The sequence below is a fragment of the Plectropomus leopardus genome, chromosome 4 (assembly GCF_026936395.1).
Source record: "Plectropomus leopardus strain MGB_pleo_1.0 chromosome 4, ASM2693639v1, whole genome shotgun sequence".
NCBI classification, from domain to species: domain Eukaryota; kingdom Metazoa; phylum Chordata; class Actinopteri; order Perciformes; family Serranidae; genus Plectropomus; species Plectropomus leopardus.
In genome coordinates this window covers 35,893,814-35,910,149 of record NC_142179.1, presented here as the reverse complement: position 1 = coordinate 35,910,149, position 16,336 = coordinate 35,893,814, and the positions used below count along the sequence as shown (strand labels likewise).

At 40.7% G+C, this 16,336-nt stretch overlaps 1 protein-coding gene across 1 annotated transcript; it reads right to left on the bottom strand.

Annotated features, from left to right (window-relative positions):
- Positions 1-325: 325 nt before the first annotated feature.
- On the bottom strand, positions 326-14,877 carry hmgcra (3-hydroxy-3-methylglutaryl-CoA reductase a). The gene is made up of 20 exons (XM_042488801.2): positions 14,724-14,877; positions 12,603-12,779; positions 11,028-11,139; positions 10,820-10,907; positions 10,652-10,736; positions 10,456-10,561; positions 9,650-9,756; positions 9,442-9,561; positions 9,201-9,361; positions 8,136-8,389; positions 7,890-8,056; positions 6,388-6,582; positions 6,086-6,244; positions 5,796-5,953; positions 5,586-5,691; positions 5,324-5,494; positions 4,619-4,759; positions 4,360-4,518; positions 4,095-4,249; positions 326-2,075 (listed from the first exon to the last, which is right to left on the bottom strand). The coding sequence occupies exons 2-20, from the start codon at positions 12,765-12,767 to the stop codon at positions 2,021-2,023; spliced, it is 2,664 nt and encodes an 887-aa protein (XP_042344735.1). The 5' UTR covers positions 12,768-12,779; positions 14,724-14,877; the 3' UTR covers positions 326-2,020.
- Between the last annotated feature and the right edge of the window lie 1,459 nt (positions 14,878-16,336).

Below are 16,336 nucleotides of genomic sequence, written 5' to 3'. Positions count from 1 at the left end.
GCCTGGAAGAGTTGGGGATTGAACCACTGACCTTCCGATTAGAGGACAACCCGCTATACCTCTGAGCCACAGCTGCCCCAAATAAATATTCACATACTAGTGATAATAGACAATCAGCACTAGGATTGTCTATTTGTGTATTTCTTTAAATTTATATTTAAACTACCTGAATCTTTTTTTGAAATTCTGAACACTTAGGAAGACTGAAAAAATAAGTATACTGAAATTCATCTTTTTAGATGAAAAACTTTATATTTTAATTGCAAATATCACATATTCCAACTCGTGCATCATGGCAAAGCATTAATGAAAACAGTACAATCTGTCATTGTAAAGTCTGCTTGTATTTATTACAAAATATATCCAAAATATCTGCAATCTCCTGGTGCAACAGGAAGACTCTCTGCCATTGAATTTATTTAATCCGCAGCACGTCTGCAGTACATTACACCTGAAGCAGCAGCAGTGCACGCTGTTGCACTTTACAATGCAGACTCAAACTGCATCCCTGCACACTGACACCATAACTCTGCTGTGACTGTGTGTGTGTTGCAGTAACACACACACATTTCTGTAGTAAACACTGTCCCTCATAGTCATTTTCTTTGGTGCTAGAAATGAAGAGGTGAGTGAGGCCATTGGTTCTGTTCCTTTATGGTAATGATACAGCGTATTCCAAACAGAAATGGACTAATGATTTGTTGCATGATCACATCAGCAGTACTGGCACCTGAAGACTTCTTTATTTATCCTCAAGTTGAGCTTAGCCTTTCAGTGAGGCTTGCAGTCTATGGGCCGGATCCACAAATAATGATTTGCACCCACTAACAGCACCATGATTTGCGAAGAATTAGAACTGGTGATTTGCCCCATTTTTAGCACCCTGTCCACAAAAGAATTTACACCAATGATATGGCAGCTGAGCACATTTTGCCTTCCTTTAGCATTTAATTGAGTACACGGATCTTTTCCCAGTGTGTCAAGCTTTTCTCCATATTTCGGAACCCACATTGATACATACTGAAAACTGCAGAAAGCACAAAGTCTTGCAGAGACCAGCTTTGAAACGAGAGAAACTGCGTCTGTTTAATTAACATGTCTCAGTAGCATTAAATGGTTCCACTGTAACTGCCTGCTGCAATTAGTGTTGGTGTTTGTGAAATAGAAGGTAACTGCAATGAGGCTTATTTGCCTAGAAAAGGGGCAATTTTGTGCTGAAAATTTTCAATATTCCATCATTTGCAGGCATGCAAAAGGAACAGGTAAAGCCAGGACGCTGTCTGCAGTTTGCGTGCATTTCAGCCTTTGCGCGTGCTGTGCGGATTGCGCAGATCTTTTCCTTTATTTGCACAGGTTTAGCAGCCACAAAAGCAACTCAGTCCTTTTGCAGATATGGCCCTAAGTTTTTTAAGTGCCTCTTATGTCCAGATTATCAGTCATTCATATATTCATTTATTCATTCCTGATGTCAGTCATGTTTCATCTTTTTGTCTTGTGGCTGAACCAGGACTCCAATCTGCCTCGCAGTACATAACTGACAGTGTGTGTCCTTGGTCGCGCCACAAAGTGCCCTAGTGAGGACATCAGATGAAACAGAGCTGTAGTGAGCAGCATAGCTTTTAAGTTGCCACACACATTCAACATTCATTGTGTCCGTGTTCACAGTCCTCCATTTGGCAACAGGACAGCAGAAATATTTCATTTGATACCAAAAATGTCCCAAAGGTCTGACAGCATTCTTAAAATAAAAAACAGTCAGTAATGAAGTGCTCTTAGCTGACCCATAAACACAGACAGATACATTAAACAAATATACTCCCAAATAAAAGTCTGATTAGCGTTCCATATCCAGCATAGAGATTGGTTAGAAGACACTTCAGTGTCTCTTTGAAAGCACTTGAAAGACGTCTGAGGTCTCGGTGAATGATGAGTCCCTTTCATATTGTCCATATGTTCCTGGGTTCAGTGCTCCATTCAGTAACCCGGGCTCACCGCAGGAGGCCAGGCTGCTCTGTGGCTCTCAGGAGGCTTTGTTTGTACACGTTCCTGGAGTCTCCTGTAGGTTCACCTTGGATCTGCGGAGTAAAATGTATTTATATATATGTGCTCCTTCAAAAACAATGCTGTTGTTTTAAATAAGTGAGGCCAGTGTGATGTGACCAATCTACTATAAAGCTGCCGTTTTAATGAGGGAGAGTTTGTTTGTTTGTGTTTTGCCTGCTAAATGCAGTTGGCGTCTTCCTTTTTTTTAAAAAAGTTAGTCATCATCTAATAGTGTTGGAAAGTCCAGTCTCTTTTATTGTTTTTTAAAATTTGAGCCTATTAATTTATTATTTCGATGCAAATAATAATTCTACCTGGCAGTGCATAACCTCTTTTATAATGTTTTATATATTGGTGTAGTTTTGTTTTTGAGGCACTTGTGCTACATTCAAGTGCTCTTCGGAAATATCGTATTTACGAGTTACAAGCACATTAACAGTCCTCCAAAGTCGTAATTATGAGTGGGCAATTGGGAAATTTCGATAATACCCGAGTTGCAGAGTTGTAACGTTTGCAGGCAGCAAAAATGGCGGAAGCATGAAAACTGTCTCAACAACTGATGTTAAAAAAATTCTATATTTGGTTATTTTTTTCCTGGTAGCTATCATTTACTTTAGTAGTTGCATATTTTAGTATATGCATCCATTAGCTGTCACAAGTAAGCAAACTTTGAACTATAAAACATACCAGGCCAGTATACTAAGACTGGTAACAACGGTAACTTAGCTAGCCAACATTATTGTTACAATATTGATAAGTACAGGACCTGAAGCTAGCTAAGCAAATATTAGCTAATTATAATATTATTTAAGTTTATAAGCGAATTAAAACATCAGCTACATACCTGATGCACATTCTATGTGCGTCCTTCTGCCACTTAAGCACAAAGGAGCTCTGTGCTACGTGTTTTTGGTAAAACATCAGCCACGAAAAAACAATATTTTCACTTCTAGCATCCATGTTTGTTGATTTTTTCTGACCAGAGCACTTGAATGCGTGCATATCATAATTACAACTGCACAACTGGGAAGTGCGATATTTCCGAGGAGCATGTGAAGGCAGCAGTATAGTCTCCTGCAGCGTCGTCTTGATTCTCCTGAGCCTTGTTTTGTGCTGATTCATCGACATATGAAGGGTTTAAAATGATCTTGTTATCTGGCAATTAGCTAAATGGCAGTGCATATCCAATAATGTTGCAGAGTGAAGCAAAAGTCATGTTACAAATAGTGAAAGAAATTACTTTCTACTGGGAGTAATTGAGTACAGTACTACATTACTTTTTTGAGTATAGACCCCAACGCTGCATATGACCATATTTAATATGAATTAGTTTCATTGCTCATAGGTGTCTTCATTCATTTTGAAACTCTGATACACATTTTCCCTTATATTTTAACCGTTACAAAAAACGAAAATGTTGCAGTGGTTGATGCTGAATTTCTTTTGGTCAGAGTCAGCAAAAGTGATGACAAAGTAAGAAGGACATATATACCAAATAGTAAGGGGAAAAAATATTTGGTGCATGTAAATTTAACCCTTTGAGACCTCAGGAAATTGGCTTGATGTTTTTTTGGGGTTTTTTTTAACTTAGGTAAAGAGCAATGAATAACAAAAAACCTAAAAAGTACAAGGAAACTACCTGAAAATAGAAAAAAAGAAACAAAAGAAAAAGTAAAAAAAAGACACAAAAAAGGAAATTAAATTAAAAAAGTGATGAAAAATAATATTAATTCTGTAAAATAGTTTTAAAGTTATAATTATGACCATTATAAATATAGTTACATTTTCCCTAACTTCTTTAAAATTACTTCAAAATCTACTAATTTCTTGCAATTTGCAGAACAGTTCTTGCCAAGTTACTCATTTTCTTTTTTCCCATGTTTTCAAATAAAAGCAAGCCAATTTGCTCAGATTTTGAGGTTCATTACGTTTGACCGCAGTACAAGAAATGTGTTGTCCAGGTTTCAAAGTATATGAAGCTGTGTCAGTGAATCTGACAGACTAAAATGAACCCTGCTGTAAAGCTGTAAAAGAGGGTTGCTTTCTCTCACCTGTTGTGTGTCATGTGACTCTTGACCAGGTGGCCGGCAGCCAGAGCTGCCATCAGTGAGAGCTCTCCCGCCAGCACGGTGGCACACACAACCCTGGCCAGCTGCCGCGCATTCTCCCCTGGACAATCCTGACTGGCTCCCTGCACACCCAGCATCTGCACACACACAGCAGAATGAGCGTTCATTACATGAATTCTCACAGCAGTTATTTTTCATTTGCCTGCAGTCACCTGAAATATATGTGTGTGTGTCTGTGTGTGTGTACCTGGAGGCAGGCTTGCTGAGGGGGCAGGTTGGTGCCTCCTCCCACAGTGCCGAGCTCTATAGAGGGCATGGTGCAGCTGATGTATAAGTCCTCTCCTGTCGGTCCTGACGCCTCCATCAGGGTGATGCAGTTACTGCTGCCTACTGACTGGGCGGGATCCTGGAGGGGACACACATACACACACAGCAACATACATTAACACAACACAAGGACACACTGAAATAAACCCACGCACAATAGTTGCACAGAGCTCCTTTACCTGTCCACAGGCGATGTAGATGGCAGCCACCAGGTTGGCTGCGTGTGCATTGAATCCACCGATGCTGCCTGCCATGGCCGAGCCCACCAGGTTCTTACTGATGTTCACCTCCACCAGAGCTTCTGTCGTCGTTTTCAACACCTGCAGCACAGCAACAAGGAGTCCACATGAGTTGCTGATATAAGGTTAACATAAGATGGATGATTTAACTTACACCACAGGCTAAAAGAACTCATATGAAATGTGATTAGACAGACCAAATACTTAACTTAAATACTCTTTCTCTTTCAGTTGCTCACACAATACAAAGTCAAGTTACCTAAAATCACATCAAAAATCAAGTGTAAACTGCTAACACATTTTAAAGGGTTGAATCACAGACTTGGCTGTCCGCAAATGATTTAATCTGTTCGTTCATTAAACTTTGTGGGAATTATTTGATATGATCAAAAAACTAAGGAAAAATGTCTGGAAATTCTTAAGATCATTTCATGTTTGTTTTTGTTTATTACTTCTTCTACTACTTCTTTTAAGTTGCTTATTTTCTTTTGGTAATTTTTTTTGCAAATTTTTTGGCCTGCCTCTCTTCCTCCCATGCCTTTGAAAGAACATAATCTCATTTGTTCAGGTTTCAAAGGGTTAATGCCAGTAAATGAAAATAAGTTCGACAGCAGTAAGCTGCAGTCTCAGCGCTGGCTCTCATACCTCTCTGACCACTTTAGCGGGGATGGTGGCCTCACACACAGCAGACTTGCCCCGGCCTTCGATCCAGTTGATGGCGGCTGGTTTCTTGTCGGTGCAGTAGTTTCCACTGACAGCCACCACCTGCAGCTCTGGGAAGTCCTGCTGCAGCCTGCTCAGAGCCTGCTCTGTACCCTGCAGGCATACCAAATATCCTTTAGACAAGGCCCTGGAGGACGCCAGGACGTTAGTCTCTACATGTACACAGCCATTATAAAACAGTTACCTTAGAAATCATATTCATCCCCATGGCGTCTCCAGTCTTGGAATGGAAGCGGATGTAGAGATTTCTTCCAGCAAGACCAACCAGCAGCTTCTGGAGCCGAGCAAACCTGCCCACAGAAACCATAGCCTCTTTCACACATGTAGACACACAACAGAAACTGATCCCGTGCTTAAAATTCAAGGTCTTCCCATCTCAGGTTTGGAGTTTTACCTGCTAGTGTTGTCGAAGGCCTCTTTGATGGCCTGGAAACCGTCGGCACTTTCTAGCCAGGCCTTGACCTCAGCAGCCTGGCAGGCAGTGGGCAGCCTTACCACGGGTCCTCGAGTCATGCTGTCAGCCAGGATACGGCAGCTGGCTCCGCCTCCAAGCTACAGCACAATCAGAGACAGAGACATGTTAACACAAGTTTGTTCGCAGTTGTTCATTATTGACTGTTTCAAATATTTTGTCCACTCTAGTACTTGTCCTTTAGGATCCTATCACACATAACTGACACTCACAGCGATTGCTCGACAACCGCGGTTGGTGCTGGCAACCAAGCAGCCCTCTGTGGTCGCCATGGGAACCTGGAACTGCTTCCCATCCAGATGCAGTGGTCCAGCCACACCTACTGGTACGGGCATGTAGCCAATCACATTCTCACAGCAGGTGCCCATCACCTGGAAAATAGAGACAAATTCTGATGAGCATGTAAAAGAGGAAGCAGAGGGTCATAGAGAGGACGGCAGTTTGTTCTCAGTTTGTGTGTGTGTGTGTGTGTGTGTGTGTGTGTGTGTGTGTGTGTGTGTGTGTGTGTGTTCACCTTGGAGTAGTCGTAGTCGGTGTAAGGCAGGGTGGACAGGGCAGAGGGAGAGGGAAGTTTGGCAGATATCATCTGTCTCCTTATGGCCACTCCTCTCTCTGGTCTCTCCATCATGGCCTCCAGTTTGTATGCAGGGATGTGTTTGGAGTTGACGAGCCGCATCACCTCAGCATCACTCAGGAAACGAGCCCCCAGCTACAAGAGACAAAACCAAGCAGTGACTTAGAGAGAGAGAGGTACATATATAGATACATAAATACATAGATAGAACAGATTATAACTTCCATTTAACTAGTGTTTTCAACAGACATGTTTATAGCTACTTGCTGGGGGAGCCAATCATGACTGTCGCTGTTATCTTGACTCACTGCAGGTGACATCTTCCTCCTGACTGACTGCAGACTGAAAGTGATCATCCTGCTTTGATAGCTGTGTATATAGCTTAGCATTAACTTAAAGGGTCAGTTCACCCCAAAATCAGAAATATATTTTTCTATCTATATCAGTCTATATAGTTTTGGTGTGAGATGCAGTGTGTTGGACATTTTGTGTGTTGAGATGTCTGCCTTCTCTCCATTACAATGGAACTAGATGGCAGCTTGTGGTGCTCAAAGTGCCAAAAACATGCATTTGAAAAACCCGACAGCAATGTGTCTTTGGGGTAATTTTATGCAGTTTTTGGTCATTTTGTGTCTCTGTGCTTAATTGCTTCTTTTTCCTTTGCATCTCTTTGTGCTCTTTTCATAGTTGTTTTGTGTCATTTTGAAGTCTTTTGTGTACTTTGAAGTTATTTTAAGTCTTGCCGGTCGGTAGGTGTTAAATTTGGTGACACAGGTGAAGCCAGGGGGTCCTGTGCATGGTAGGGCTGTTCAGTAACCCATCCATGGTAAGTAAGCAGTTTGTAGGAACTATTTTCATTCTACCAAACTAAACCTGCCTACCATATCACCGTGTATCTACTGCTAGCTCACCTAGCACTAGTGAGCTAACTAACCTTAAAGCTCAGCTAAGGAGGATGCTATCAATGTTTATATCTTGTGTTGCCATAACCACGAGTCTCTTGTGCACAGTTCATTATTTGTCCATGTGAAATCTTTTCCAATGCATAGTGTCTAGCACTGTGTGGGAGATTCATGCAGCAATGGAACCACGACCTGCCTGTGATGTGCAGCAATACTTCCTGTCTGAGAAATTGGAGCGTTAAGTAGATGTGAGCCCACACAGAGCCAGAGGAATCAGTGCAAGTGTCTTTTCTACTGGCGTCATGCTCTAATTGGTTCAGCCTCGAAGAGAGAGCAGAGTGACTAAGCTCATTACACTGCAGTTAAATCACACAACTGACTCAAAGCCTGCAGGCTTATTACTGCGACATGGCTCCATGATGGAAACAGACACCTGTGGGAGCTCGGACGAGGTGATGTCAGTACTCATAAACCTGAGAGGAGGAGTTATGAGCTATGAAAGGGAGGTTTTATGGGTTTGTATGTAATTTTTGTTTTTACCTCTGGGTTATTGAGGATGGCCACACATTCGTCCAGGTCTCTGGGCTTCTGAGGAAGGCTAGGCTGTTCAGTTTCAGACTTGAGCCTCTCGTCTTCCTCCCCCACCACAAAGAAGCTCTTTGGCTGGGGATCAGCGGGCGGGGCAGAAAGGGGCCGGATAACCTCCTCTGGGGAAACAAGGTGGAGTTGTATACCACTGTGCTACACAAGTTCGTCTGATACAGCATCATCACCACGCAGACACACCTTTCTCAGTCTGGTTGGCAGGTGGCGGGGCAGCCACGCTCTGGGCAGGGGCGAGAGGGCGGGGTGTGCACAGCTCCTTCCTGCAGCAGGTCTCAGCAGACCGTCGTGGGGTCACGGTGGGGGCAGACATAGTGATGGGGTTCTTCAGTGACAGAGTAGACTCCATCTCGACCTGCTCAAAGAAGATGTACTTGATGGCCAGCAGCAGGGCCAAGGCCAGACAGATGACCTGCTCGATGTCCATGGTTATCATCCTGCAGGGGGCATGGAGAACAATTGTTAGTTTCCATTTCAGAAACAATGCCAAAATGGTTGGCATTTTAGTTGGGTTTTTTTTGGCCCCTTGTCTTGAAGTCTGTGGAAAAGTGGCTTGAATCGTAAAAATGCACATATTAACAGAGAAAATGACTCAAAAAGTGCAGAAAATTTCAAAAATTAATTGTGTATAAATTTTTCTCTGTAACCAAAATTTTAATTCATCATATTAGAATAATTATAAATATAGTTTTCTGGATATTTTTCCCTATTTTTAAAAAAAATCATTTTATGAAACCCCACCTTTTTAAAACTAGCTTTCAAGTAATTTTCTTTGCACTTTTTATTAATTTGTCTAAATTTTGAAAAAAAATTTTGACGGATGGAGTTGCACGCATTACACGGCATCAAAACATCATGCCCTTCTTGTCAACTGTCCTGTTTATACAGACACTATTTTGGCACTGAAACTACCATGGCAATGGTACACATGGCAGAAGTTAATATTTGGCGATCATTAGTCAATATTTAATAATGTATTGAAGACACTGCTGGTAAGCAGGGACAGCTAAATGTAGCCAATACATTTTTATTTCTATTCTATATAAAATATCAATTTTACATGTAAACCTTAGGAAATGAGTGTGATTTAGCACCTTTCAAATTTGCAAAGCGTTTCAGTGGAATAAAGTAGTTCAAATATAAGATCATTAAACAGTTATTAGTGTATTTACCAATTCTCTATGCATGATGTGATGCTGCTCAAATAAAAGGGCATAGAGTAAAAAGCAAACATATCATAAGCCTCACCTGGTGAGGTAGAAGTGCCAGAGTGGTGTCTCTGGCTCAATCCTCCTGGGAGAGAGGTTGTCCAGCTCCATGCCCACCTGTGGGATCCCCACTGTGGTGTTGAAGGACAGGGGCTCAGCGATCCAGCGGCTGTGGGCGTGAACCATCACCAGGCCCAGAGACTGTCCACAGAGCAGAGATCAGAAATCACACTCGAGTTCAAATAAAAGCAAAGAAACGCAGAAAGCGAGTGAGGTTTTACCATGATCATTTTGACTCTCTGCGTCACAGGATTGGGTTTGTTGTCCTCCTCCTCCTCCATCACTCTGGAGAAGTGGCTCAGCTGCCAGATAGGATGGCCCTCCTGACTCTCACGGGACAGCTACGCCAGCAAAAACACACAATACCATCAATCAAACTGACATTAGCACACACGTACACACACATACAATGTAAGACTGTACCCGTACCTCCAGCACAAGTGAGACGCACGCAGGGAAGAAAGTCATGAACACAAAGTAGTTGGCCAAGACGGACATGCAGCCGAAGCAGCACATGATTTCCAACTGCCGCACACCTGAAAGACACAAGATAGACACTCAGGCATTTACGACTCACATGAGAAATGGTCACTATATCACCAGAATTACTGAAATCAGAAAGGAAAGAAAAGACAAACTGGCCATAACTTGCTTAATTGTCTGATTAGATGGACATACCATTTTGACAGCTATGGTCAGATAATCTGCTTGGTGTCAGGGTAAAGGCTAGGACAATACATGAGTTTGTATAATTTATGAGGTAAAAACATAGCTGTTCCAGACATTAGAGGTTGGCTTATAAAGTCTGCTGTCACTCCTAACTTTTTCACCTCAACACAGAGAATTACTGCCTAAAGTTACAACATTTTTCGAAAACAGCCAAGACCAATCAATCTGCAACTTAGAACAAATGAGGGAGAGGAAAGGGCCTCTTCCCTACATCTTACCCCTACTTCCACCTACGTGGTCTTGGATTGGAAATAATGACGGCTAGTGTGGTGGCTGCAATAGAAATAAAGCTGCTAATGTTTTGAACATCCATCACCATGCTTCTTGGAATGTTATCGTGAAAGAAGTCGCAGAACATCACTCAGTGGAAATGCAGTCATCTCGCAATTTAGTTTTATTGACATTTAGAAAATATTGCTTAAATTGTGCGCAAATCTGTAATGAAAACCTGCCCACTAATGTCATGATGCAATGACACAAGGAAAACTCCAAAGAGCAGCAAGTACCTGACATGGTTCCCACTCCGATCACTAAGCACTCCACCAGAGCATCCAGAGTGAAGGTAGGTCCCAGTACTGCCATGCCACGAGCAATGTTGTCCCTCACTTCATCCTGAAAACATTATAGTACAATATAAAAGTCAGGGCAGCTGTTGGATTTTTATGTTATGTCGTAGTATGATGAGTGAATCTTTCATCATACCTGAGAACTGGAGCTTAAGGCGAACTTAGCGAGAGCGCATGCTTTGGAGAGGTCGATGAGAAGCAGGAAGAATGGCAAAGCCTCACTGGAAGACATGACAGAACCATCAGCTTGAGTTCTGAATAGAGATACTGGTAAGAAAAAATATTGTGCAGAGTGTGTCCTTACTTGAGGCCTGTGAGCTCTTTATCAAGAAAATGAATGACCACTGTGCTGAATACGAAGCTGGAGAAGATGGTGAAGAGGCCAGCAATGCCTGCAAGAGAGCAGATGAGCTGAATTTGAGCTTTATTTAGCTAGTTTGGTCAAAAAATGCACTACCTCTAGAGCAACTATGGCATCTTGTAAACTACTTATGCACCCGTCAATATTTTACCTAAAATATATTTGGACCCCAGTTGTCTCAAGTTCTGGAACTGGAAGTAAATATAGACAATGGCGATGCAGCGTGTGATGGTCAGGATGATGATATCACTACTCAGAATTTGCTGTAAAGAGAAAAGAAAATCTGATCAATGGTCATAGATACTCATTAGAAATGGATAATAAAATAAGGGATAATCCTCAATGTAATGAAAGAAATACTTGGGCATTTTGGGAAATCTCCTTATTCCCTTTCTTGCTTAGTGCTAGATGTTCAGATTAACACCACTCATGTCTGTGTGCTAAATGTACAGATTTTGCATATATAGAAGGGGTCTATCAATATATTGTTTTTTAGGGCTGACACTAATACCTATTATTATTACTTAATGAGACCAAAAGCCGATATTTGAAACCCATTTGCATTTACAATAATAATGAAAATATTTCTGTCAAAATTTAGAATTTGGAATATGACAAACTCCAACACAAAACTGTAATTAAATGCCTTTAGCAAATGTTGAATCCAAAGTAAACCTTTCAACATCATATACAGCAAGTTCCCTGCAACTTTTTTTTTTACAAAAAAGTTAAGTAAAATTTAAATGAATAATGAATAAATAAAAACGGCTCCGTGAGGTTAAACAAAGTAAAAGTTCCTCCCATGCTGGCACTTTCTTTACATGGATTGCAGACTGCTTTTTCTGGTGCTGGTTGAGTGTGATGATCAGTGATCATTAAAATAAAACGCAGATACAGATAATCGGCAAAATGCCAAATATTGGCCCGATAACCGGCCAGACTGATAATCTGTCGACCCCTAATATGTAGGCCCCTATGTATAAATTACTTGGTCGGGAGCACTAACTTCTGGAGTCTTTGCCAGCTAACCGGGGAACACACCAGTACGTGTTATGGTGCCAGCCCCAAAAAACAGCACTGAAACCAATTATTAAAATTGTCCAAACATGGAATTATGACTTCCATGTCTGTCATGTGATGCTTCGCTATCATAATTTGATCTATTTAGTCTGATGGTGTTTTTAAGACAGTGTGCAGCACAATTAAATAATTTCATCCCCATTTAAGTTAGCAAAGCGCTAAACAATGCAGAGGATCTGGGTCATTTCATATCATAAAAATCAAGTTTCTTTGGCTTTATGTGCCACTGAACAACCTCCATAATGCTTCCAATGCTGTATCCAGTTCTCTTTATACCACCATGTAAGGTGCCAGATGAGAATTCAGGGATTGCCAAAGAAAAGTGGACATGTGAATGTCTGTTCCATGTTTCATGGCAGTCCATCCAGTTGTTGTTGAAATTTTTAGGTCTGAAGCAAAGTAGTCAACTGACTTACAGCTGGAACGCTGCTAAAATTGCATTATAAGATCCATAACTACTGGTCATGACAATGCAAATTAATTTTTAATTGAGCTAAGCACACTATGCAGAGCTGTGTGGCAACTTAAAGTATTCACTTACTGTCCTGAGGCTGTTTCGAATGAGGTTGATAGCCTACTTTATAATATGTGGTGGATCCACTATGGATAACTGACATATTCTCACTCATCTCATTCGTTTACTCACTTCCTCTGTTTTGGGGCAGTCGAAGTTCCAGCCACAGATCTGGTCATTGCCGGTGAACATGTTCATGGACATCATACAGATGGTGAGGGTGACTGTGCCAACGATCACCTCCCAGGGGTGGGAGGCCACCAGGAGGCCGTGCAATCGGAACAGACGGGTCAGCATGGTGCAACGGAGCTACCAAATGACACAAGGAGAGTAATGTAAGCGGGGAGGAGCTGTGCACTGCACAGATGAGGGAAAGAAACAAACGCATCCACAGTGGGAGCAGTTCATGTCAGTGATCATGAGAAACATATGGACATGAACATTAATAAAGGGCATGATGTTTATTATTTACTTGACTGTTTCCAGATTATCCTATTTCACACTTCAGCTCCAAAATTCAAGCTCAAAGGAAAAAATGTACTTCATTCATCTGACAGCTGCGGTTATCACCTGCTTTACAGATTAAGCACTCTCAAACAAAATATACAATCATCTTGTAAAATATGACATTATTGTTTAAACCACCCAACTATGTGTAGTTAAAATTAGCTGCAATTCATGTTAATACATTCATATTAATAATAATAATCCATTTAAAAGGTATAGATCCTAAAAGCTTGAAAGGCGCCATTCTGCTGGCTCTCAAAAAAGTGGACATAACAGAAATAGTGGAGAGGAATGCAGGCTATGTGGAAAGCATTGCAGTAAGAGAAAATGAAAAGCAAAGCAAAAGCCACCGGGGGTGGAGTGCAGAAAGAAGAAAAAAAAAGATGAACATGGTACATTTGCACATACAGTATTCTTTTAATAGTTTTTTTTTGGTTAAGTGTTATTGTTGATTATTCGCCAAGTTGCACTGTATGTGGGCTTTCATTTAAATGTGTTATTTTAAACATATTTTAACTGCATCATTTACATTACAGATTACACCCAAAACCTGAATAGCACACTAGAGTGGCGACTCACTCCACACTCAAAAGAAACCCTACTATAGGTTAATAGTAATAATTATATAATTATTAATAATTATTATTATTATCAGGAGAAGCTTGCCTGGGGTGCAGTGTATGCTAGGTCCAGCACTGTCTGAATGTTACATAAGACTTGATGTTAAATATCATTATTAATATTTGTTGACGCCCTTACTCAGTGTGTTAGGACACCTGTCATGTTACTGTTTTGTTTAAGGTCTTACGGCATGTTTACATGTGACGTCATCACGTAGAGCGTATCACTGGTGCGTCTATACGAGAGTGCAGAGAGCAGAGTGCCGTCTGCGTTAGCCGGGAAATGTTGATGATGAAGCCTGTCGGTTTTTGTTCAAATAAATATGCCTGTCGGCTAAAGTGAGTACCAAGTCAGGCTCTACGTATTCTCCATGCAAGAAGAAGGCGCCACTCAGCTTAACACTTGATTTGATTTGTTCCTGTGATTCATTTATACCTACATTTTGTCCTTTTAATTATGTATATATTGAAATAAAAAAGGTCACTCTTGAGTTTTCTGTGTCCCTTTGGGTCAGAAGTAGCAAGCCAAAACAGACATCTAGCTATAGCAGGAAATAATTTCAAACATGAGTAACGTTAGGCCTTTGAATAAAATAACTAGAAGCTAAATCTAAACCAATTTGATAAAAGAAAAATTTTCACCAGAGAATTTAAATGTGGAACTCTTAATTGGTACATTTCTTGAATGTAGACTTAATTAACAAGAGTTTTTCTTCTGTAGCTTCGTATCTGAATTTGTTAGTTAGGCTTCTTTAGATATAGGTTACATTTTTAACTACGTCAGTTACGTAGGTTATATTGTAAAGAGGAACTCCATTATAACGCCAAATGTTAGTATCACCAATGAATGCCTCATAACGCCATCATAGTTAAACAGCCCGCCGTTCATTTAAATATATTACTAAGAAAAGACGTTTACCGAACACTGCTCGGCGGTGTCTGGAGCGGGTCACAGCCGGTCTATCTATTATCAGTGTCCGCTGGACTCGTTCGCGGAGCGGCTTTGTAACGGCTTTATCCTACGCTGACAGTCTACTTTAGGCGTCCCTTCAGTGTTGCCTACAGGCTTTTATTTACTGACATGACATAAAAGCGATATTAAATTTAAGACATGACATAAACTTACCTTGAGCCGGTAGGAGTATGATTATTGAGAGAGTGGTGTGATGGTGACTCGGGGCCAGCCTCCTGATGTGAAGCACAGAAAGCCGGTCTCAGCGACACACCGAGTGGCTCCTCTGTACCTCTCTGGGACCGATGGAACGATGGCACGCTACTACATCATCCGACACTTCAGCCAATCACGTCGGTCACCTGCTTCACGAGGGCAATATCCACGCCCCGTTTCCTAGGCGACGGCAGTAATTGGGGCATGGCCAGAGCGAGGACGTCCAATCTCGCCACTACTCTCACTGAGGAGGTGATGCGGTGGGAGTGGGCTGCTCCTGTGGGAGGTATAGGTGCCTCATAGATTCATAGTTTAAAAAACTGACTTTATTAAAAGAAACTACATTGCAATTACTCGGAGCTTTTCAAATCAGATTAATGTGACACTTTTACACGGAAATGCATCAAACTTCACAATAAAGGGCAGGCTGCAAAATGTTTCACGAAATGGAATAGTATGGATATGTTATGAATAATTAGAGGTATGGAGCGGAGATAAATCAGAGCATGTAGATGTGCTTTCTGCTTTTGTATGACTGAAAACCAGTTTTCTGAGCTGGAAACTACGGGTCACTTGATATAGAGGACCGACTGTGTCACGGAAAAAGTAGCCTACAAAGCATTTTATTAATGAATAACTAACTGAACAATTACAATAGTCATTAATACATTTATTTGTAGATTAATTTAATGATCTACGAATAAATAGACTAGAGCACAAAGTAATTTGTTATTTGAAGTTTTAATTGGCGAGAAAAAGATGGATGATAAAAATAATTTACAAATGAAACATCAGGCTAAATGCACTTCTTTAAACCAGTGGCACTATATGGGGAAGACAATTTCGGATGATTCTAAGAGCTCCATGACTGGCAACGGCTTACAACAACGTTTCTGAAAATTATAAACCTAAAACCTTTCATAAATTACTGAGATGGGCTGTCTTCCAAGTCCTTATTCAGTGGCACCAGTTAGCTAAATGTAGTTACCTTTGACTACATGTAGCCAATAGATGTATGTAGGATATTGAATTTGTTGCATTTTACAAAACAACAACCTGTCAATATTAGTAACAACAACTTGAGAATTTAAAAAGTTAAATAGTTGAAGTTGCATGTTCAAAATATGCTCAGGTCTTGAAATGTAGACCTGTGTGAAGTTTATGCAGTCAGCAATTACTCAGTGACTAAACACTAGATCTTAGTAAATAGTCTTTGTTTTGTTTGTGTCTACCTTTTGTTGATTTGTAACATACATTCATTCATTAGCTGTAACTGCTTATTGTCCTCAGTTAATAAAATGTGAGGAATAGTTATGTCTAAGGATAGGATAGTGAAAAGACAAGCATGAATGAAATAGGTATAGGTGCTTTCTAACAAGCTAACATTGCACTTTCCTTATTGCTATCCCCTAATAATGACCTTATGCATGTTGTGGCATAATTTTTCGTCAGACTGCAATATTATGCCAATATTATGTTACTTGAAGCATCTGACTATTACAATATACTTTTTTTCTCAGTTTTGTCTTTCCTTTTGTACATATGTCCTTGTATAATTCAGGGGCCTTTCT